This window comes from Crotalus tigris, unplaced genomic scaffold (genome assembly GCF_016545835.1).
Source record: "Crotalus tigris isolate CLP2741 ecotype Arizona unplaced genomic scaffold, ASM1654583v1 scf7180000017765.3138416, whole genome shotgun sequence".
Lineage (NCBI taxonomy): Eukaryota > Metazoa > Chordata > Lepidosauria > Squamata > Viperidae > Crotalus > Crotalus tigris.
The window spans coordinates 1371608-1397296 of NW_024096620.1; the positions used below are offsets into that span (position 1 = coordinate 1371608).

At 36.4% G+C, this 25689-nt stretch overlaps 1 protein-coding gene and 1 long non-coding RNA gene across 4 annotated transcripts in view; one reads left to right on the forward strand and one right to left on the reverse strand.

Moving 5' to 3' along the window:
• Nucleotides 1–417: 417 nt before the first annotated feature.
• On the reverse strand, nucleotides 418–7906 carry LOC120307141. Its single transcript, XR_005556458.1, has 3 exons — nucleotides 7757–7906; nucleotides 6081–6084; nucleotides 418–428 (listed from the first exon to the last, which is right to left on the reverse strand). It is a non-coding gene; the product is annotated as an uncharacterized LOC120307141 (long non-coding RNA).
• The window catches only part of SLC25A13 (solute carrier family 25 member 13), a 167827-nt gene continuing 146050 nt past the window's right edge, over nucleotides 3913–25689 (forward strand). The window contains exons 1-2 of one of the 3 annotated variants that reach the window (XM_039341458.1): nucleotides 3944–4048; nucleotides 9514–9528. In XM_039341458.1, the coding sequence (XP_039197392.1) occupies nucleotides 4037–4048; nucleotides 9514–9528 (27 nt within the window). In that variant the 5' untranslated portion in view covers nucleotides 3944–4036. Of the gene's footprint in view, nucleotides 4049–4827; nucleotides 4925–9513; nucleotides 9529–25689 lie in introns of those variants that run through there. The other 2 variants (XM_039341459.1, XM_039341460.1) reach the window with 2 other exon arrangements.

A 25689-nucleotide genomic window follows, 5' to 3' on the forward strand; every position in this document is an offset into this window, starting at 1 on the left:
TGTGTTCCAACTAGAAGCTTTCTAGGTATGTTTATCTATTAAATTTTTATATTACCCATCTTTCTTATAAGGTGACTCTAGGTGGCTTACAAGTTATAAAATAAGTAGAAAAATAATTAAAATGTTAAAACATTAACACTACATAAATTAAGATTACAAAAATTAAGATTACATAAATTAAGATTACAAAATCAAAAGAAGGATATTATGGGGATGAGGTATTCTTATCCCATCAGCCATGGCTAGCAGTATGCCACTTCCTGGGAACCCTCGGCCAACTGGCAAACCCTTCCGAAAGGGTGGAATTAGTTCTAACATCTGATGGTAGACTGTTCCACAGGGATGGGGCCACAGCAGAAAAGATTCTTTTCCTTGAATCCATTTCCTCAAATTCCTTAGCAAACAGGATCTGTAGCAGTCCTCTTCCGCTGGCATGAGTCGGGCAGGCTAGTTCCATGGGGGAGAGACAGCTCCTCAGATACCCTAGCCTAGACCTTTGTCATGTAAGGCTTTAAAGATAACAATCAATACCTTGAATTGGATTCAGAAGCAAACTGGTGACCAATGCAGCTAGTGCAGTAACAGTGTCATATGTGCAGCTCAAGAAGCTCCCAAAACTGTGCATATTGCTGCATTCTGCAGCATCAGTAGTTTCCAAATACTTTTCAAGAATAGCCCCATGTAGAGTGCATTGCAATAATCCAGCCAAGAGATGACTAAGGCAGGGGTGTCAAACTCAATTTCATTGAGGGCTGCATCAGCATTGCGGGTGCCCTTGGGGGGCTGCGTGAGTGTGGCCAGGGTGGGTGCAGCCTACTGGGTGGGCGTGGAGTGGGTGTGGCCTACTGGGTGGGTGTAGCCAGCTCTACATTGTTCGCGTGCCTATGGTGGCCTGGGCAGGAGTGGGACAGATCTGAGGGTCTCTGACGGAAAGGGGTGGGACAAGCGCCAAGGCATGGTCCATTTCTTCATTCCTCACAAAGGGTAACACCTCCCCAGGAGGCCGGGGCAACGTAGCAGGGGCTGGTTCCTCACTGTTTCCGGACGGCCTTGTGGAGCTAAGACTGAATACATTTCAGCATAGATAGCCACCCCAAAATTGTACATTGGCTCCCAGCCAGCCTGCGCAGGGCCAGGCAGAGGGGGCCGTTCCCTCACTGTTTCCAGGATGGCTTTGCGGGCCACATGAAACCACTTCACGGGCCACATCCGGCCCCCAGGCTTTGTGTTTGACATGTCTGGACTAGGGAATGAATTACCACATGATCCAGGTAACGGTGCAATTGTTGCACAACATGAAGTTGCACCAAAGCCCTCCTAGCCAGGGCTTCCACCTGCTTTTTAAGGAGTCATGAATACAGGAAGACCTAAAAATTGCACAGTGGCTCTTTCTGAGGTAATGTAACATCATCCAGAGTTAAGAATGAGGTCCCTTGCATCCAAACCCACTTTGTTTTGCCTTGGATATTGCTCTAAAATTTTTGAATTTCTGATAAATTTATCTGTAAAATATAGAATTTATATTTTCAGAACATCTGAAGAGAATCAGACCAAAGAAGGCTGCATTAGATTAACTTCATCTATAACAAATAAAACATCAGGACTTAATGTCCTATTTTTAATAAAATTTAGGATGCAATCATGCATCTAAACTATGCAAAATGTCTCATTAAGTTCTCTGAGTGCAAAAGCCTGTCGAAATTCCACTGGAAATAACAAATTTTTGCTATGGTTGGCATTATCCTAAGCCACATTTCCTTAACTCTAGTTTATTGAGTAAACCACAATTGTCTGGATTACATATTGTACTAAGCCATAAATAATAGCTGATAAACAATTATGATAAACCAAAAATAGGTGGGTTTGTATATTACTTTAACCCTAAAGTAAATAAACCAATTTATGATTTCATGTCACGTGTAAACCTAATTTGTTTTAAGGAACAATATCGTCTATATTTAAATACACTAAGCCAACTATGGTTTACTGAATAAACCATTATCTGGTTTACACATATTCAGCCCTAACATTATATGATTGGATTCAAAGGACCTGATAAACCACAAAGAAACCACTTCAAGCAAAACCACTCATGTTTTTAAGGCTGGCCTGGTTAAGTTTGATAGAAATATTGGTTTGTTCATTTAAAGAAAATAAAAATTAGAAGCCCAAAGCAGCATACACAAGATGCATTGTGTCATTTTTTTTCTGCAACAACAGTGAGATTGGTTGGTCTGAGAGCAAATGGTCAAAATTATCTAGTGAACCTCTGTGGCTGAAGGTAAAGTTGAACCTGGGTCTTGTGATCATAAATCCAGCATCGTAAATGCTCACTATATTGCTTTGTTGTAATAATAATGTTTATGGAATCCTTCCACTTTAATGGCTATAACAATATATATAATTGCGCTCACACAACCTGCTGTATCACTAACATTTTTGCCTATTATGTTGATGAACTTATACTATTTGCTTCTGGTTTGGAATGCTATCAGTAAATCCTCCCTATGTTTGTCACATAAGACTTATTCTGCAAATACGTACAACTATGAGTTAAAATATATTGGCTAATGTGCCTCACTGCACTGCACTGAAGCATGCCTTTTTTATATTCTGTATTTTGACAATCTCTGTATTTTCAAATACTCTTCTCCCTGAAATTTGGCAAGCCTCTGTCCTCCTAGCCTTCCGAAATGCACTAAAGACCTGGATTTTCCCCTCAGGTTCTAGAATGGAATAAGGAGATTGTACATCAGAATCTAGACTTACTGCCATTTTTTAAAGGTTTATAATCTAATAGTTTTATATGTTTTAATGTTATTTTAAATCTCCCTACTTTTAAATAGTTCAAGGCAGCATATATACCTAATACTTTTCTCATTAATTCATTCAATTTCTATAGCTGCCCATCTCAGCAAAAGACTCTGGGCACTCACAATTCAAAACATATTACAATTAATATCTTAAAAACATCTTAAAACAACAGAAACAGTAAAAAGCATTAAACCAGTAAAAAAATTAAAACATCTAATTCAAAGTATATACAAAGCAAGATATCTGGGCTACTAACAATATATAGCCAGAAGGCAGGATCTTTGGCACATGTACACTTCAGGCTAAGGAACATAGCCAAGTTTCTAAAACTTTACAGAAGTCTAATAGGGATGAGGAAATTCTGATTTCCAAAACGAGGATGTTCCCCTGGGCAGGGACAGCTGCAGAATAAACTGGTCTTCTAGTCTGCAGCATGCCCATCCTATTTGATCTAGGGTAGACGGGTGGAAACTCTGAAAAAAAAAGTGATCCTTCAAGTACCATGATCCCAAACCTATGATGGCTTTATAAGTAACCATCAGCATCTTGAATTACATCCGGAAACACACTGGTAACCAGTGCAGCTCACATAGTATTAGTGTTATGTGTGCCATATATCTGGCACCCTTTCCTCCAAATCGGGGATTTACTTAAGTCTGTGAGCCATCATGAACTTGTTTTTCTTAACCTGGCCATACTACTTCTTAACACTTTTGCGATAGGAGACGTGTCTATCCTTGAGAAACGTATATGAATGCCAAGCAAACTGCGACATTTTAGAAGGGAGATATAAACTTTTGAGAAAAAAAAATGTTCTCCGTTATTCAGCTTCATCTCAAGTTGGCAAGGCAACCGTTTTTGTAGATTTCCTTTGAATCTTTTTCCTTTTTATTTAATCGATCTGTCCCAGGGCAGAAAAGACAGCGCTTCCACTCCACGGACGCGGCTGCAACAGCAGATCAAACTGCTTCGCTCGGCGCGAAGCCCACTCGGGGCCACTCCAGGAATGGATTTGCTTAACCACTTTCGCGTCAGCCGCGCCAGGCCCGAGGACACCGGCGGATCACGCGCGTTCCAGCTGCTCTTGGAGGTTGGTTTCAGCCAATGGGCGTGCAGAAGCGGTCCTTCCTCTCGGCTGGTTGGCGCGTCAGTCCCGGCGCCGCTTACTACTTGCCTTCGTTCGCGGGTGCCGGCGAAAGGGGCCGTCTGTACAAGGTAAAGCATGGCTGCCAAGGTAAGTCCCAGAGTCTGGAGCGCGGAGAGCAGCGCGAATAGTTGCTGGCACTGCTCCCTTGCGCGAATGGCTTCTAATCCGGGCTTTCTGCAGGCAGGCCTTGGCTAGCTGGACTGCCGAAATGGGCAGCACGGTGTGACCTAGGGCCTGTCCTTGGGTCGTTTGGCCCGCTTTAGGTAGTGGAGCCCAGCCGCGCTGCTTCCGGATCTGAATAGGGAAAGCGAGGAAGAGGATTTGCTTCAGTCTTCTGGCCTTTCCCTGGTGGCTGAGGCAGTGGATGGGAACAAGCTGAGCGCCTGTTGAGAAGAACGGAGACTGAGAGTTGCATAATGATCTTGCTCAAGTACTCTGCTAAATCTTGCTAATTATCCATTTAGTCCAATTATTTTATGTAGCCCAGTTTCCACAAAGCTTTGCCAGAGTTTAACAAATTTTCCCCAGATCTGATAGTGCCTTTTCAGAATATTGCCTTTTAATGATAGAGATCTGATTGTTTTATTAGGATCCATGCCCATTAGTAGATCAATCGGTAGATCTATTTGTTTTTCTCTTACATCCCCAATTTTTAGTGAATATTCTAAAGAGTTTGCAGGGCAAAAGGAAAAGTATTTTGAGTACATTCAGATTATCCTCTGGGTTCTTGGTTCCTTTCTAGAAAATAGCTGTAGGCTAAGGCCTGTGGTTCACAGTAAGACATCTGCTGGAATATTAAGATCCATTCTGGTTCTTGCAAAATGAATTTGGGCTTAGTCACATTTATTAATGGATTTATTCCACAGTACATCTGCCCAGGAATTCAATCTTTAAAAATGGATTGGGAGGCTGTGCATGTTGTTGGAGTCCACTTTCCATTAGCTGAAGCCAACATAGCCACTGGTAAGAAATAATGACATTTATAATCCAGCAATATCTCATGGCCACAGGATTCGGTTTCCTCTGTAATAAATAATAAAGTGGCTTTGAAATGCCATTTCTATCTGCAATTTCTTCAACTTGCAAACTTTTCTTGGTTTGAAAAACAATTTCCTATTTCTTAGCAATATAAATTCAGTTCTTGTGAATTTATGGAGACTATCTTGCATAGCATAAAATTTTTCTTTCTTTTTTGGAATAGTATCTTTTTAAAATAACTGCTTGTTCCTAGTATAATACTTGTACGGTTCAAAGAGCTGAGAATGACACAAAGGTCATATTTATGTAAGACCTTAGTTTCAATAGTGATAAAAGTCACTTGATTTACTTTGACCAGTTTCCCAATTCAAATACAGAGTGAAAGCTGGTTGTTAGCCAAGAGGAGAAATTATATTAAAAGTGGAAATTATTTATTAATAAGCACATTTAAAAATCTCAGGGATTAAAATGCTTTATTCTCTTATATGCTCCTTTTTCTTTCTCCCATTAAATACCATTTGACTGATGCAATGAATGCAGGATTGGTTCATGCATCACATTAAAGAAAACATGATGGCTGATTTAAACCAATGCATTGAACCACAAATTATATTGTGGTTCATATTAGCATACTATTAGCATAGTATTTTGTGTGTACCATGCTTTGTGATTAGTTTGTGGTTTATTTTATGATACAAATCCAGAATGTTTGACTGAGTAAACCATTCAATTGATAATAGAATAAGCATGTTATGTGAATGAAGCCATTGTTGATTTTGGTTAGTACTTTGGTCAATGTACTAAATGACAATGGTTGTACTGGTTTGCACAACACTGGTATTTAAATTAGTGACTTGTGGTTTATTAATTGAATCATATTTGATCAGTATATTTTATATTATTGCTTTGCTGTTGAATATTGATATTTAAGTTAAAGTAAAAGAAAAAAGAAAAAGGGCAAAACATTAACAATAAAACCTTCATTATGATAATAAAACCAGCAATCACATCCAAATGAAAACAAATTACAAACATAACATACACAGGCACACAGGTTGTCCTCATTTAGTAACTGTTCAAAATTACAGTGGTGCTGAAAATCAACTTAGTGATGAGTTCTCCCATTTATGATCTTCATAACATCTCTGATCTTATTTTCATTTGGTTATTTGAACGATACCAAGATATCCTCAAAAAGAAAGCTCAGTTCAGCTCAAGGAAATAACAAAAAGCAAAAGAAAATTGAAATAAAACTGTAAGCAGTCACAGTCATGTGATTTTCATTTAGCTACTAAAATTTTACTTAAATTGCTGGTCCCAATTGTGATTGCTAAACAAGGATTGTGTGTTTACATACACATACACACACACACACACACACACACACACACACGCACACAGAATATGTGTGTGCTTCTGAGTTTATTTGTATCTGTTTTCTATCCATATATTTTTTACGCGTGGTGTGTGTGTGTGTATATATGTCTGAAAAAGTTTAGTGTCATTTTTGAAATTGAAGGAGAGATGATGGATGGTACTTATGGAGTCATAAAACTGAGCAATCTGATAGGATATATCTGAATAATGGTTGAATAGGAAAACCAATAAATACAAGTCATGTTTTCCGTCAGGGAGTTGCTTTTTTTTAGGGCAAGTGTTAAAAGCTGCCTGGGTATAACTGTAGAGGAGTAAAATATATGGCTCATGGACTTTACTAATCGGTCCTCATAAGGACATATACATAGTGTAAAGTGGTATTTTTGCAGTGCTCTGGCAGAACAGAAGCATCCAGCTGGTCAAAGAGAAGTCTCAGCAAAATTTCAGAACTATGTTGCTGAAAAAATAAGAACCTGACATTATGAATATCATGGGGATATCTTTTCTAGCAAGGAAGTTTAGCCAGCCAAACAGAAAATTCTAAACGAATGTATTCATACATGCAAGTTATCAAGTGATGCTATATGAATGGTCTATCATGCACACAGTACCACAGAGATAATTTTCATGTTGCCTTAGATATAGCAGGATCAGTTTTTGCTTGCAAGAAAATTGGATGGACGTGAGAAAAGAAATAATGAATAATCAGTTTCCTAGCAAGTGTCCAAAGTATATAATAAGCTGTAGGTACGATATTATCACACTGATAATGATTTAGCTACATAAACTCTCCTATTAATTCCTATATGAAAGAGGCTTTGTGATGGTGACACCACTCCAACATTAATATTAACCAAAGCTATAATTTTAAATATATTTATTTTATTTTCTTTTTTAACAAAATTTTATTAAATTTATATAGGTAAGGAAAAATAGGAAAATACAGGTATGGTAAAGGGAAGGGTAAAAAGGAAAGGGGGAGGGGAAGGAAAAAGGGGATTAGGGTAAAATAAGGATAGGTACAATCACATATTTCAACAAACAAGCAACTGTCTAGTTCATAATAATAAGTAAGTATCATATTCAACCATTTTTAACAAAGCTTAAACTGTAACATATTAAAAATAATTAGTAAACAAATATGTTAATCTATTAAGTAAACACTACTAATAAAATCACACAAAAAAGGAAATAAAATAAAATAAAAAATAAATCCTAACAATCAAAAGTAACAAATAAAAATCAGTAAATCAGAAAAAGTAATTGTATCATCAAAATGTTAGTTAGAACTCGATTAAAAATCAGACATGGGCGTGCGATCGGCCCGAGGTTATCTAGAGTCACCAAAGTGGCCGGGGCGAGCCTGGGTTGGTTTTGGTCTGATAAATGCACGCATCCCCGGAGGTCAGCGTCGTCGGCATGTATTAGCTCTAGAATTACCACAGTTATCCGAGTAATGGTGGGAGCGACCAAAGGAACCATAACTGATTTAATGAGCCATTCGCAGTTTCACTGTCACGCCCGTGTGTACTTAGACATGCATGGCTTAATCTTTGAGACAAGCATGTGCTACTGGCAGGATCATCCAGGTAAAATATATTTATTTTCATTGCACATATTGGACCTTCTTAAAAATATGTAAGATTTTGTTGTAAATTGCAAAGAGGTCACAAGAGATTGGTGTCCTTTGTTCATTTAGGCCCTACAAGTATAATATTCTCAGACACAATAACATTTGTTAGGGAGTGTAAAAAACCCCTGAATTTAATGAAATGCTTTTTGGTTGCTCTGGTGATAATTTTTTTTTCTTTATTGGACTTTTATTCTAGGCTGCTGAGATACTTAGGAATTTCTAGCAGTAATTAGAGATTGAATGTTTTGAAGACACTATATTGTCCTGCATGGTATTCAGAATTGATTTAAAGTATAATTTATTGAAACAAGTCATATTTTATTAACTAAAACTTTTGTCTAATTATAAATAAGGACAGTGCTTTTATTTATGAAATTATGTGAGATCATTAGCCAGGTATTTTACAATATCTTTGAAAATAACTAAAGACCATGCTAGCTCTGAGTCTCCCACTTCTCTTTTGGTGGCACCTTGAATAGGGATGATTATAGTCAGTCATGTGCTTTCCCACCTTTTCTGAGGCAGAAGAATGAGAGATTTGTAGTATGTAATGTAATGTAATTATGGTATAATTTAAAAGCAAGTATTTCCTGAAAATCTCCCTCTTACCCAAAATAACTCTTAGTCCTCTCCATGGCTCCATCCAATTTCATCATGGTCTCCCTTGAAACTCCATCTGCTCCAGCCTATGGTATCCGTTATAACCAGGACACTAAGATGGAGTAGTAACCCCATCTTAAGCATGAATGGAGGCTGGGTGACTTTGAGTCTCTCAGCCCTTCTGTCTCAGCTCAATTCACATCACAGTTTGGTTATTATGGCAAAGGTATTAGGTGAAAGAGTATTACTATAGTTATATCACTGTTTTGAGTTATTTTTTATAAAAATATAACTTAAAATATATCAATTTGCAGCTTCACATAGTATACTTCTAAATTAAATATACAGTTGACTTGCATAGAATACTTAGCTAATAATTGGTTGGTTGGTTTATGATTTAGTGTGTTGTGCGAACAAAGGTTTATATAGGTAAAGGGATAAATTGAAATTCTTACTTGGATCCATGAAACTTTATGGACAATGGTTTCCAAAACACAAGCTTAATATAATTACTTTCATTTAACTTAATTTAATTATTTTCCCCTACCAGTTGAACCTATAATATATGTCTCGGAATGAACATTCTTTGGATACTGAAGCTTTCTTCAATACAAATCAGATTGTGCTTTGAAGTTGCTTTGGAATACCAAATATTTTTATGGAAGTTTGCAATATTTTATAAAAGTAATGAGATTTCTATAGAGAGCTGCACAATTTCTTAGTACCTTAAATATTAGATAAAAATGTTTTCCTTGCAGAAATATCAGCAATGAAGTAATATTTATAAATTTGAAAATTTACATAGAAATTACAGACCAGGTTGTAATATAATGATAATTTGGTCCCACATAACTAGTATTTTTTAGACTAGAGCTCAAGTAAATTGGAAGGTTCCTACCTGGTTTTTGTAAACATCTTCCTCTAATATATTCTAATAATATTTGGCTTTTTTTCCTTGCTTCAGCCAAACAATGGATTGGTGAGTCAGTGACATGTTTTCTAAGGCTTCTGTCTGTGTCAGAATCCTGCATGCCTACTTTTTAAAATTTAATTTGGTCATTCATTTTTTATACTCCTTTTCATTTCAGTGTATTTTTCTTCATATGCATCTCAAATTGCTAAGCATCTTTATTGCATTGTCTAAGCTCTTTGAAAGTGAATACCGTAGGTATTTTAACACTATCACTATTTATAAACATGCCTTTCAAAACTGGACATACCAAAAATTTTAGATACCCAGGGAGTCAAATGCTATTTGAGGTGTTTCAAGTTCCAGACAACAGTTTTTTTATTTGAAGGAGCTGCTTTGGGAACAAAATGGGGCTGTTTACGTTCTTGCAGAATGATCTAAGCCATGGGTCTTCAAAGTTGGCCCTTTTATGATTTGTAGACTTCAACTCCAAGAATTCCTCATGCTGGCTGAGGAATTCTGGGAGTTCACAAGCCATAAAAGGGCCAAGTTTGAAGATCTCTGGTCTAAACAATGCCAGAATACTTCTGGGAAGGTCAGAACAGCTCATTTAAACTCAAAATTGTGTTTTGTTCCAGAAACAATGTTCTTTGAATGTAAAATATTTTGTTGTTACTAATGCAGTAATATTTCCGATGCTGTATTTATACTGCACAGTTAGCCAGAGTTGTGTGCGTTTTCCACACTTCATGTTATAATGTGATTGGGCTTGGTTTGGTTTGGTTTGGTATGGTATGGTATGGTATGGTTTGGTTTGGTTTGATTTGGCCGAGCATGTGATAAAATTTAGCGACTCTATTTGTAAATCAAAATTAATGGTCTAACATGTTCTGTAAACTTAAAAATTGCAGTCTATTGTATATAAACCATTAATAAACAATTAGTATGTAAATTAGATAATTCCTAGATTAGTAAAACCAGTATGATACTTCCAGTATTATTCTTTTGTGGATGGGAAACAACCTTTGGTCTATAAAATTGCAGGTAGTCCTTGACTTACAACCATTTGTTTAGTGACTGTTTGCAGTTACAGCATCACTGAAAAAAGTGACTTATGACCATTTTTCACATTTTACAACCATTGCAGCTTCCCCATGTCATCAAAATTCAGATGCTTTGAAACAAATTCATAGTTATGACGGGTGTAGTGCGACAGGATCATGTGATCACCTTTTTTGACCTTCTGATAAGCAGTATCACTAAAGAAGCCAAATTCACTTAAAATCATGTTACTAACTTAACAATTGCAGTGGATTGTGGAAAGAAAAGTTTAAAATGGGACAAAATTCACTTAACAACTGTTTTGCTTAGCAACAGAACTTTTGGACTCAGTTGTGGTACTAAGTTGAGGACCAGTTGTATATTTCTTGACTGGCTTTAGAATTACTTCTTTATTTTAAATTAATGCATGTAGCAGTTGTTTGTAATTTAATTAACTGCCAAATTTATTTATTTTATTATTACATTATTATGATTTATATGTATGGAAGTCCTATGTGAGACAATTCTAAAATCTGAAGGGCTACTGAATCTGTCAGGGAAAGATTCTTAATTTCCATGGAGGTGGTATGTGCTGGGTTGCAGTTGGTTCTGCCCAAAGAATATAAAAAATAATATATCAAAATTATCTCTTAGTAAGTGAAATTTTATCTAAATACTTTTTAATACACACACTGTTCTGTCATCTTTGTCTTGTATGCTGTGCTAAATATTCTTTATATGCTGTCTCATACAAACAATTTTCTCTTATTCTGCTATAATTGGTACTAATTGAGAAAAAGCAATATTTTGCTTTTTGGAAGGTGCCAAAATCATAAATGGGAGTATTACTTGGTCTTCTAAATTGTAGTATAGGATTGCTTGCTATTGTTGGATTGTGAAGCATTAATAAGTGTTTGTCCTCTCAGTTTCAGAAATATCTGTTTTTTCCCCACATTCTGTCTTGTTGAATTAACGAAGTTGGTAATTCAACAGAAATAGTAAAGATGAAAAATGTGCTTTAAATTTTTTTTCTTATACAAATTCAACCTAGGAAAGCTGCCAATAACATTCTTTATTTGTATCATTCCTGAATATAAAACATGTAAAATGTTTTCTACCTTAGTACTGCTAAAAAATGTTGGACCTCAGCTACCTGGGAGTGATGGAGCTTTTAGTCATCATTTGAAATTAAGGGTAACCTGCATAATTGAATTATTTCTTTCTTTTGTGTCCCATGAAAGTTTATACCAGTGTAATAGTTTCTAAACAATAAACATAATAATAGAATACAGGCAATGGAAGAGCTGTGTCAACAGCTGTAGAAAATAAGGAACATACGGTACTTTGGATTCTAGTAGGAAATCAGTTTTTAGAATATATGTTTTACTTTAGCATTTGAATGGGACTTTCTCTTTTTAGGAATCATATTAAGGACTGGAAGTTGTTGTGTTTATTATTATTTATTATTACAGCCATAGGCCAACACATAAATTAAACATTCAAATAAAACAAAACTAAACAGAACCGGACATAAGAAGACATAGCAATATATTACAAATTAATGATGTAATCAATGGGTGATCAAGGTCTGCCTAGTTTTACAGACAGTATTACAAAACCTAGCTACCTTCAGAAAAACTGAACCATACTGACCTGACAATAAAAATACATTGAGTATAGTCTAAAAGATTATTAAAAAGATCTAAAATATTTATTTATGTTTCTGGTGAATCCCCAATGCTGCTGCGCAGAATCTAGCCACCTGCGCCGTGATCACTGCCTGCTCATCCTTAAGCAGCCACTGAAGATAAATACTTTCTGAACAACCAGGATACCTATCAATTATGGGGAGGATATGGTTTTTTTGAATAGCTCTGTAAAAGGAACATCAAAGGAATAATGTGTCCAATGGTCTCCATCTCTCCTGAGCCACAGAAGCAGAGTCTTCCAGTCAGTGGTGTCTTTTTATACTTGCTGTACAGGACGGCCAATGGAAATGCATGGCACTGTGCAAGCGAAAATGCTTTCTGATGGTTTACTGACTCCAACTGACTAAGAGAACTGGCAGATGTGACAACATATTTAATAGAGTATGGAGCCAGAAACATCAGTGCTATACCTAAGTCCACTTGCCTCTTGATGTCCTCTATCCTTAGTTGCGAGGTTTGTTTTGCTTGATCGTAATCCAATTTGAGAATTGAGGCTGATGAGAAGCCTGGTTTGGCAAGATTGGACTCAATTGCCTTGATCCATGAAGAGGAGAATTTATCTTGAAGAATTAATGGAGGAAGGCCTTGCGGTAAGCAATTAAGCCTTAGCCAGATATTTAAGGAAGCTATACAGATTCTTGCTTCAACTTTTATTAATCCTGTCTCCAGGCACAGTAGTGCATTTGGGACACAGCGCTGCTGGAGAATTGTTCTAATAAATTTGGATTGGATTCTTTCCAATGGTGTAAAACACGAAGGTGAGGGTCCGAGCAAGGTCCTGTAGAGAAGCTGTGCTAGCAACTTGGCCAGAAAAAGCTTAATTGCGGCTGGAACATAGTGTTTTTCCTTTGTGCGGAAAAAATTAAGAATGGCGTTCGCTGATCATTGGCCAGAGGCAGTCACATATTGTCCATGGGCTTTTCATGAGCCAGTGGCATGGATGACCACCCCTATGTACTTAAAGATAGTTATCTGCTCTATTTTATAGCTATTTAAATACCATGAGTACAGTTTTGGACTTTTTGCAAAAGCCATAACCTTTGACTTACAATGGCTCACCATCATTCTTTCTCATAGCCTAGGAAATTAACCAAGTTTTCTGTATCTTCTAGAACATCATCAAACTAGAACCTTTACAGATGCCATTCTAGAAGGAAGTTGCCATGAAAAAGGTGTGCTTTTGGGATACCACTATTGATTTAATCTGTTGAATACAAACAGACTTGTTTTCTTTGAACCCAGGATGTTTTTGTGCTTACTGGGTATTATAGCAAGATTTTTACTATAAAATAAATATGGATTTTTTTTCTCGCAGTAATGAATGCAGCTATTACTATTGAGTAATAACAAAATTATTTAATTTTTTTAGTTAAATCTGGTGAAGGAAGGATAGAGAATCTTAAGATTACCGATATTCAAATCCTACTCTCTTTTTTGAAGCAAGCTTCATTTAACAGACTTCTACTTAGTTCTGAATATATATATATGGAGTATCTTGATTCCATCAACGAGAACTGTATAACTTACAATACTTATACATTTTGTATGGCCCTTTGACCCTCTGGTAACTATGATAGTGGAGAATCAACAGCATCATTTTCTTTCTTTGGGTAGAAACAAATTTTAAAAGTCTGTAGTATAATTCCTAGCATAAATATATCACATTAAAAAATTTCCCTCTCCATATTCCTTTTCATGCTGGCCTCACTTATTTTTTTGACAATATTCTACCCACTTCATATGTTCCTTGCCACCACAGGTTTGCAGGCCAAAAGATTCTCAGGTTGATTGACATTAATCAACAGCAGTTACCTGACTACAACATCCTCTAGAGTTGTTATGTGATATTTTTCATCTTCTTTACCCACATGACCTTTTAAGTTTTCCAGCTTAAAAAGCTAAGAAACTTAAATAAAGCTGAGGTAATTGAATGTTGATAATTTATAGCACATCTTATTTGCAATCTTAGGTCGACAGCAAGCAAGGAAGCAAAACAGTTAGACTGAATCATTTTTGGTCATCTAGTGATTTATTACCCTACTGAAATACAATGATATTTATTGCCAAGTAAGAATACTGAACTATAGTTAGTGTTCTTACTTGGCAGTAAATACCATTGTAGAGGTCAGTGGTAGACGGGGTGGATTTTTTTTTCCTAGATGAGTCTCTGAGTCAAAACTCACCTGATGGGAAAGTCTCTGTTCGACACTAGAAAAATCTGCTTTAAGTTAATTTACATACAATTTTGAACTGATGAGTTGAATTCACACATTATGCTAAGATCTAATGCAGCAGCTCCCAATCTTTTCTATACCCCGCACCCGTAGAACACTTTGATATATTCTCACACCCCTTACAAAAGTTCAAAATAATGGCAATGAATTATGCATATACACCATAATTTTGAAAACCCAACTTTTCACACCCCCTGGAATATCCTTTTGCAACCCAGGGGGTGTGAGCATCCTTGATTGGGAACCCCTGATCTAATGTAACTTGTTTGGTTGTTGCTTAATATATTATGTAAACTTAACAATTGTGGTTTATAAGCCATTGTTTATGTTTGACCTCAGCCAATGTTGGCTCATTCAATAAACAATGGATAAGGAAACCTTATGATATGTCAATCAAGCTATATTTTGAGATAGTATAAAGCAGCTTATGTTCTTTGAGTGCTTGAAATAAGTAGGATAGTTTCCATTGAGTATGCCAGGTATTGGATTGTATATTTTTATATGCAATATACAAGAGTGGAAAGTACTCACTCTTTCCAGCCAGTTTGATATAAAGATAACTTTGCAGAATTAGTTTTGTTATAAAATAGAAAAAATGGAAACTATAGCATTGTTAAAATAATAAAAAGTTATTTATTAACTTTTTGTATTTTAAAAGGATTTCACAGTTTTAGAAACCTACAACAGAATCACGTTGTATCAGAAATGTTGCGTTGGCCTTCCTAAGTGGCAGTGAAGTACAGTTGCTCATAAGAATTAGACCACAGACGTTTTCTTTTTTCTTTTTAAAATAACAGATAAATAGCATTTATAGCATTATATGGCTATTATATAAAAATGATGCCTTTGGAGAAGATGTATCAGAGAGAAAGAAGTATATAAAAGTGCATGAGCACATTTGCTTTAAATCTTAATCTGATTTATCATCTTTGAAACTATCTGCTTAGAGACATTTGACAACATTGCTAATTTCTACTAGAACAAAGATAAAGAAGTTATTCCTATAACTTCATTCTTCAAATGGTACATAGCTTCTCAGAATATGAAGTTCAGTACTTTTTGTTCAAAATGAATTGTCCTTTGTAAGGTGTTTTATTTGTGAGACAAAAAAACATATTTCTTGAAGAAATTCGCAACCATAGAATCCATCATGTGATACAGCAATCTTCCATTGATACAATATATTAAACCATAACAGGTGAGGCCATAGCTCACATGGGTGAGGTTGAAGTTTTGAGGAACAAATTGGAGATTACACTCCATTCCCCCCCCCCAAGTATCAGTATGACAGGAAAGTATGCTCACAGAGAAGCCATAAAAAGATACATATCCCATGAGTTCTGAATCCTGAATATTGTTCAGCCTTAATTTGGTACCTAGCCTCATTCCCCTAAATATTATAGACCAGAGGCCACCAACCTTTTGGAGACCAGGGACCGGTTATGTGGAAAGAGTGGACTGGAGTGGGTGAGATTTTGTGTGCTGCCTGCATCTCGCAGATGGCACTTTGCTTGTTTGTATGGGCTGGTTGCTGGCCAGGGGTTGGGGACCCTGTTATAGACTGCAGCTTCCACAGTCTCTTGTCCCTGCTGACTGGAGTAGATATGAGCAAATGGATCTTTGTCTCTGGTTTAGTATGTTGTTTAATATGAGTACAGTCATTTGTTCTAAAAGCAGAGAGTTTTGATGTAGCTTATAACTATGGTTTGAATTAGATTAGTTTATCTGCATTGTGGTCTCTTGAATTGTACAAATCCAGACTAGTGGTTAAGTAGCAAATCATGGAAATCATAGAAAATCTATCAAAAGGTAAAAATGTTGTTTCAGTTGCAGCATTTCTTCAAGACCAGGCATGTCAAATGGGCCGGATGCATCACGTCAAAACCGCGCCGACTCCATTGCCGGCAATGAGGAAGAAGTTGTGATACGTCGCTGACATCACATGACATCACGAGTTTGACATGCCTGCTCTAGACAAATCTACTTTTCAGTGCATGTGATTTGTATTTTTTTTTTTAAGCTGAAGAGATAATGGAAGCAAAGCCTCACACTTGGTTTTTCTTTATTTATTTTTAGAATACAATTTGTACTGGCCAAGTGTTGTAAAATAACTGGGATACAAGTGAGGGATAGGAAAAACTATTACAATAGGTGCCATTGATAGATTTCTTATCCCTTGTTAATACTAAGTTAATGGAATATCTCTTCTTTATGTTTATATTTATCTTGCAAGATAAAAAAAAATGTCAAGGTGTAATCAATTAGACATCTGTCTGAAAAACTTCCTGCATATCTTCTTTATATATATATATAAAGAAGCATGTGAGCTTCTTTACTAAGGTTGGTTACCTCTTATTTTTCTCTGCATTTCCTTTTAGTACTTCATTGTTATTTGCAGTGCATGTTGCCTTTCAGCACTAAGGTTTCAGTAGCAATATTCAAGTGTGGCAGAATATCTGAAAGCAGTTAGAAGTTATCCCCATAAGTAGAAATTGCCTTCATAGCCCCATCACATCACATAATCTAAATCTGATTAAAGTTTTACAGTGGAGATGCATTGAATTTTGAATGATTTTCAAATTTCCATTAAAGTAGTCTTTTTTGTCGTCGACATTAAGTCAGCCTGTCTATCACTTCACTTTTTAAATAATGCAGCCTGCCAGTGAATGTCAATTAGAGAGATGATTTTTAGTGATTGTGAATTAGTCTCTTGTTGATATCAATTATATTTTTCTGTTGATTTTTTTTAAAAGAAAGAAATAAAACCTGAAAATAACTGGATGTTCTAGTAGCCATTGCTGGGAGTAGATTTACTATATGTATTTGTAATTATTAAATTTTATTCACTCTAATCTTTCTCTCTTAGAACAATCCAATCTTAAGATTTCATTGAGCATTTTCAGGAATATTGCTATTCATAATTTATATTTTTATTTTACAATTTATACTTTTATTCAATATTTGGTATTAGATAACACATTGTACATGTTCGATACTTGGAACATCTTCTAGTTCATCATTACTTTGGGAATATCCTTTCTTGAGTCTTGATGATGGGCCAGAATTTTTTAAAGTTCAAACTTTCGAAGGTTTAAACCTACCAACTGAAAGTTTGCAAATTATTCTGTTGAATAATTAGGATATTCTAGAGTTGGGAGAGTGGGAAAATGAAATAGAGTTTTTTTTAAGAGTAACTTAGTAGCTTAGTAGCTTAGTTCTAGAAAAAGGGTACATATTTACCTTTCATGCATGCAGAAATTCATGTAAGGCAAGGCTTGGAAATACTGTCAACCGGACCATAGAAAACAACTTAGTTTGCTCTGTGTGATTTTACAGAGGTTACATGGAAAAATTAATAAGTAAACTTTTATATTAAAAAGCCAGCTTGCAAAATTTTTGAAAACATAATGACTTTATATACATGTAGACAACATATTCATGTTTTAAAAACAAGAATAAGAGTTCAGAAATTAATCAGATTAGGAAAGTAGACGTGAACAGAAATAGTATGAATAAGTATTAAAGTGCTTCCTCTCAAAAGTCATTTAAATTTTAAAACATCTCAAAGAGGGAAAGATTTCTAAAATATTTGTAAAAATAGTATATGGAAATTCATAAAAAGTACTGAATTTAACATTGTAAACAGATAAACAGCTCTTTGTGTTTAAAGATGATATCTTAATTAAGTTAAGAGAAAAGTTTGGATTTCAAAATTTGCAGTGTCTAAAAGGATTTTAATTTTTACCGGTATTCATAGAAATTAAGTTATCATTTAGTTATTATCAGTTTTCTTCCAAACATCTAATACATTTCTACTACTAATTCTTTTAAATAAATAAGAAAAACTTGTTCATGATCTTACATCTTTCAATTTACACTTTATTCCCATAAAAATTACAGACTCATCTCAAATATAGTTTAATTAATCATGTTTTCTTTTATCTCACTATCATAATTGTGAAAGACAATGATATGCTTTAATTTTATTAAATCCAACTGGATGCTTAGTTTATTTATAAATTTATAAAATCAACACTTTAATCAACATTTTGTTAATTCTGAAAAAAAGAATCCTAAACGTGTACATAAATCTCCTTTTGTAAAGGATTGAAAAAAAATCACCCAGTGAATATCATGAAACTTGATGTTCTGGAGGTTTTCAATATTTAAAAAAACAATAAAAATTTAATTCCAAAGTGACTTAGAAATTACAATTGGTCAAATCCTATGTCGTTATAGGCTACATTATGCCTTTGGCACTGATTTACACTGGAATGAAAAATCTCAGTTTACAAGAAGGAGATGGAAATAAGAATTCTATTATCTTTTTCTTTTTCTGTACTTTTTCATTTTCTATTTTCTTTAATTTAACTTTTGTGAAATCGTATAAGTATTATTTGTATAATATAATCCCTGATGCTATGCCAAATCTAGACAGCATATCAAAAAGCAGAGACATCACCCTTGCCAACAAAAGTACATATAGTCAAGGCCATGGTTTTCCGAATTGTAATATATGGCTGTGAAAGTTGGACCATAAGAAAGGCTGAGCACAAAAGAATTGAAGCCTTTGAACTATGGTGCTGGAGAAGACTCCTGCGAGTTCCCTGGACTGCAAGGTGATCACACTGGTTAGTCCTAGAGGAGATCAACCCTGACTGCTCTTCAGAAACTCAAGTACTAATGAGAAGAAAGGACTCACTGGAGAAGAGCCTAATGCTGGGAAGGATTGAGGGCAATAGAAGAAGGGGACAACAGAGAATGAGGTGGCTGGGTGGAGTCACTGAAGCAGTAGGTGTGAGCTTAAATGGATTCCAGAAGATGGTAGAGGACAGGAAGGCCTGGAGGAATGTTGTCCATGGGGTCGCGATGGGTCGGACACGACTTTGCAACTAACAACAACAAAAGTCCCTGATAAAATTATTGAAAAAAATCACAACCAAGTCACAAAAACCTTGGTTCCTGTCACTTACTCATGAAGAACCTCTGTCCAGACTATGTTTGGGCACTCTCACAATCTCTTCTTTACCAGGTGAGATTTCACAGGGGCTGCATCCAGCCAGCAGTTTCAGCCATAATGTTCTTCAGTATATCTTTAGTTTACCATGTTCTCATAAATCCCATTTTCTCTATAATTTCTATGTTTATTTCATATTTGGTTGGAATGCATGAATGAAATTTAAACAATTTATTGATACCTATCCTTTTTCTTCTTACCACAGTTTTTCACTGATACTCATGGATTTGTTCACAACTACTTGGTTATTGATGTATAGAAGACACATGAGTAGGATAGATGCAAGTATAAATTAAATTGATGTGATCTGGAGCTGGGGAATTTTACTAGCAGTCCTTTACCACGATCTGATCACTGTGGGCTGTATACAGAGTTGCATTGCTGGGTGAAACAATGTTAGTGATTGGGTCACAGGAGGTAAACCTCTCTATCTCAGGCTTAACATTTAGAACAGCGTATCTCTATAATTCAATTGACCCTGATCTATTTGAACTCATGTAGGCATTGAACTAAGATATTGAATAACCCTATCTGGTAAATACGTTGTAATCTGACCTTGATTGGTTTTTTAAAATATATATTTAGTGGCTGTTTTGTTTTAACCTTAAATTGGTCTCCCATAGTCACAATTTCTCAGTTAGATAGCACATAAGTCATATAATAATGAATAGATATGTAGATAATTTTATTTTAAGATGTTCAGTTATAAAAATGCATTTATCTATTGCTTATTTTATTTTACTCCTGTTTTACAGTGATTATTAAGGCCCTTTTATGTATAGGATTTGATTCATGTTAACAAATTATTGATGAAAAATTATTTCAACAAAGATCTTTTGCATGTTTTATTCAGATTGCATCATTGTGGTGAAATACATAGGCAATTGGTGGCAAGACTGAATTGTGACATTAGTAAATAAGCTGAATATATTTTTCTGTTGGTTAATACTGCCACACTGTAAGGTGTGTGTATAATAGATTTTCCTTCTATTCTGAACTCCTACCAGACATTAGAAAGTATGTGATTGTTTGTTTTTTTTCAAAATATGCTTCCCTATTTGTCCTCTTCAGAGGCATTTAGATGTTTGAAGTAGACAGGAAAGTTGCATATGAAACATTTTCTTTGCTTAATTCCTGCAATTCCTGGGGTTTTAGATTTTTATAAATAAAGATCTACAAAAACCTTACCCCAGAACACAATAACCTAGGGGTATCAAATTCAATTTCATTGAGGGCTGCATCAGCATTGCGATTGTCCTCAGGGGCCTGGGTAGGTGTAGCCAGGGTGGGCATGGCCTATTGGGTGGGTGTGGCTGGAGTGGGTGTGGCCTACTGGGTGGGCATAGTCAGCTCTACATCGTTCGCATCAAGGGTGCCTGTGGGGGCCTGGGCAGGAGTGGGACAGATCTGAGGGTCTCTGGCAGAAGGGGGGGGACCTGGGCAAGCCATGGTCCACTGGAAGAGCCTCACTGTTCCTCTCAGGCCATGCTGGGTGGTGCCGCAGGCTTCCCGGAGCTCTGGGCAGCAGAGATCAAACACCCAGCCCGGCCCTCAAGCACCTACAGCACCAAGAAGGTGTCCAGCTGTACTTACTTCCTCCTCAAGGCTGCTGCTGCTCTGCTTGCTCTCTTTAGCCAGGTTGCTCATGATGGGTATGAGGGCAAAGTCAGAGGGAGGCCTACTTCTTCTCCATGGGAGGAGACCTGGCTTTGTATCCAAAGCTTCCTTAGCAATAGGATGAGAGGCCCCCATGATAGGCCAGGAGGAGGGGGCAAGGGGATGGTGAAAGGGCAGCAGGGCAGGACTAAGGCAGGACTTCACTAAGACCCTCCCTCTCTTTCCTTCCTTCCTTCCTTCCTTCCTTCCTTCCTTCCTTCCTTCCTTCCTTCCTTCCTTCCTTCCTTCCTTCCTTCCTTCCTTCCTTCCTTCCTTCCTTCCTAGAACAGAGTAGTGAGAAAATATTTGAGATGAGGAAGGGATAAAAACAGGCAAGAAACGCAGCTGGGGAGGTGTCACCCTTCGTGAGGAATGAAGAAATGCACCATCGCCTGGAAGTGGCCAGCACATGGCCCTCGCCTACTTCACATATCTGGCTTGGTGGGCTTTGGGGGAAGGGATGCCATGAGCAACGTGAGAGTTGACGTTACCTGCGCAATGCCGTCCAACTCCCAGCCTGCCTGGTTTCGGCAGGCAGCAGGGTGTTCTCCTCATAGCGCCGAGAGGCTGAGCCGGGCAGTGCGAAGCTCACCAGCTTTACACCTTGCTGCCTGCTGAAATCAGGCAGGCTGGGGGCTGAGCGGCATCACACTTCTTTTTGAATTTGCGCTGCCTGGCTCAGCTTCTCAGTGCTGTGCGGACAGCGCCCCACTGCCTGCTGAAACCCTTCCTCTGGAGCCCATCAAGCCAGATATGTGAAGTAAGCGAGGACTATTTGCTGGCCACTTCCAGGCCATGGTGCATTCCTCACAAAGGGTGACACCTCTCAAGTGTGCGCCCAGAGGGCAGGGCCAACACAGCAGGGGCCAGTCCCTAGCTGTTTCCAGATGGCCTTGTGGAGCTAAGACTGAATGCATTTCAGCATAGATGGCCACCACAAAATTGTACATTGGCTTCTGGGTGGCTGGGGCCAAGGCAGCGGGGACCATTCCCTCACTGTTTCTAGGATGGCTTCGTGGGCCACATAAAACCACGTCGCGGGCCACATCCCGCCCCCGGGCCTTGTGTTTGACATGTCCCTTCATTCCATTTCAGTGCTACAATATCTTTATTCAAAGTGTACTTCAATGTTATAGCACTTTGAACTTAATCTATGATGATAGAAACCAAATATATATTTTACAAGGCTTGAATAATCCTGATATAATATTATAAAATTCCTTAAAGAATGATAGTATTTTGACTTGAAGTTAGAGTGCTATTAGTTGCGCAAATAAGGTTTAGTATCTTCTCTTTTAATGATTTTTCACATGTTTTTATAATTTCTGGTAATTATTGTTTCAGAAACACAAGCAAATTTCATTTTTGTTTTAACTCTAGTCTTTTTCCATGTCTTTGTCGTGGTTCTGTTTCTTATTGGAATGCTGCTCCAGCCTGGCACAGCTGTCAAAGATCACCTGCAATCCTTGTTATAAAAAAATGGGGCATTCCTGTTTTAGAAGTTATGTAGAGCAAAGAAAGTTTTCTTATATCAAACTGTTTATATTTCTTGACTATCTTTCTTTCAATGGCATGAAATTCCAGAATTCCCAGCCTTTTTATTTCAGTTAGATCTTCAGTTTCCAGAATACGTAGTCAGCAACCAAGGGGACAAATTATGAGAATTTTATTTCCCAAATATCTGAAATATGTCAGATTGGGAAAAATTAATCCCAATGTAGGTTAATACTTCTACAGATGATCTTGAAGGCCAAATAAATATCATGAGTTGCAAATCAAGCAATAGCCAATGCCTTTGCTAATTATATTTTGCAGAATAAAAAAGTGCACTTGTTTTTTTAAAAAAACTAAAACATATTTACAGTTGGTGAAATTGCCAATGACAATCTACTCTTTAATATAGCAGGAGAATATACATGCACCTGATGTGAAGAGAGCCAGGAACTCTGTCTTAATGATTGAATGAAAGCTTCCTTAATTCTTGAGCATTGAAAAGCCCCCCTTTCAAGACTTTCATAGAATACATAATTCTCTTTTAAGCTGTTTAACATTTTTAGATCTTTTTGATATATAGGGAATAAAACTGTCACCAGCAACTAAAAATATAGGGAGCAATAAGTAGTTTTTTTTCTTTCTTTCTGGTGTGTTTTCTAACCAGAGTAGCAGTATGAGTAATGGATTCTTCGTCATATGATTCATCAGTTTGAAGCTGAATGTTTTATTTTCTTAAAAAAAATAATAGACATGGAAAGAGTATGGATTTCTAGGTTATTATGCTACAATTATTCTGGAAGATGTGGGGGAGAAGAACAATATGACTTAACATCAATAAGTCAGTTGGAAGGTTTCCAATTTTGATTTAAATCTCCCAGGCAGTTTATAAAGGGATTTCCTTAACATGCATTTTTTGGTTTGCTTTTGTTTTTAATTTGTGAGCCAGACAATCATATAACATATAAAACTGTTCATAATCAAGTGAATTTTGTCTTGTTCTATTTTGTGGAAATAAATCATCAGTACATATATTATGTTAATAAATATCTATTATGTTAATAAATATCTACTCTTCCTTTCTTCTATTAATTTATACACTAACAGATGTTAGATTGTAAGTGGCTTGAGAAAAGGGAATTGCCGTGTTTGCTTATAAAATTCAGGCACCAAATACATGCATACTCCATGAAGGATAAAATATACAAGTAAACATATACTTATACAGCTAATGAAAAGAAACCTCAGAGGTCATCTAATTTGCACGCTTTTACAGCTGGTAACACATTTTGTCCTGCCAAGTGTATGACCATTCTTTTTTTCCTCTCCAAGCTAGACAATCAGTAAACCCTTGCATCTGATTTAGATCCTGATGGGGTGATATTTGGTTAGGGTTAGTTATTGCTCTCTTCCAGAGTCAGTTGAATGTGTTAATATTTCCTGGAAACTCCTGGCAAATGCTATCTCCGTACTACATTTAAGTCCCTTTGCTGAGTGTAAATGCATGACCAGACTAATGATTTGTTGCCTGGGAACTTACAATGCACATCAAGTATTGTGATTTAGATGAAAAGAAGTATATTGGTTATCAGTATGTATGTAGTGAAATGTCTTATAGCTTTTCTCATTAAATCTATTTTATATGGACTGCATGGCATTTTTAGGCAAAAGACATTTGTTTTCAGACACATATCTGTACAGCCTCTCTTCCTGTTTAACCTTCCTTCCTTATATTTTCTCTTCTGATCCCTTCCTGTAAGTAACTAAGCTGATTAATGCCAGAATAATAGTTTTTGTATTCCATGAGATTATTATTTTGTTTATTGCTTATTTAATAATTTAATTTCTATGATGCCTATTTTCTGAAACAGCAATTCTGGGTGGTTTACAATATGTCATGCCATATATGTTAGTGCAATGAGTATACAATATACAATGAGTAATAAACATGTCAACAATAAATTGTTGACAAAAGTGATAAAATCATTTGAACCTATTCTTGATCAGAACATACATCACCTTAAGTTGTCTTTCTTCATCCTGGATACATCTTCAAATTCATGGATTTTATATTGGAATCTATCTTGCTATGGAATTCCAGAAACTGGCAAATATGCATCCAAAGCGTAGCCAGCTTGAAGAAAGTTGTAATATATCTTATTTAGATTTTGGAGTATTCATGCAGGAATCTAGCCATTGTGATTTGAAAACTATGGTTTATAAATTAACATGTACAGACTCTGCTAAGTAAGCCTTATTATATAAATGATGATAAAACCAAGTCATGCCTGATGTTGTGTATCCCAGACATACTGTCTTAAAACTTTGGTTGTGTGTCAGATGAAAATATTATGTCAAGTGTCACACCAGGCATGGCTGTGAATCAGTTCTCCAGAATGTAACCTAATATTCAGGAACTTGCAGATATGATTTGGCAAGATTAATGTCTGTAGTACAGGCAAGAACATAGCCATATATGAAAAAAGGGAGACTTTCATACTGCAGTGCATAAAATCAAACCCTTTATAGAGGTTCAGGGTTTAAATAGACTTGTGGCTGTTTCTTCTAAATTATAGTCAACAGATACAACAAATTCTCTTGACAGCTTGACAACTTGATCTATAAAGGGAAATATTTATAGCTCAAGATTGAAATGAAGGGTCCTTGGTGCTCACTGAGCTTGATTGTTTTCTTGCAGACGTTTTATTACCTAAACTAGGTAACATCATCCATGCTAGTAATGAAATGTCTGCAATAAAACAACCAAGCTGAGACCATCCCTCCTATGTTTTCTATGTTGATGGAATAATTCTCAAGCATAGGAATTGATGTTTCCTACCTTACCAATCTTATTACTCATGTCAACTTATTTTCTGTTTTATCTTTTCTTTGACTCTAGTGGACTCATTTGCTTTTTTCCTATCTCCTTCTAATCAAGATGGCTAGAGGACTTTCATTTCCTCACTAACAGGAACTAATGACATTTTCTTCTTTTCTACTTTTCTTCCTGACACTGGAGAGAAGGACGGGAGGGGGCATTTCCTTCTTCTTCATCAGGAACTTCCCCATTCCAGAATCCTCT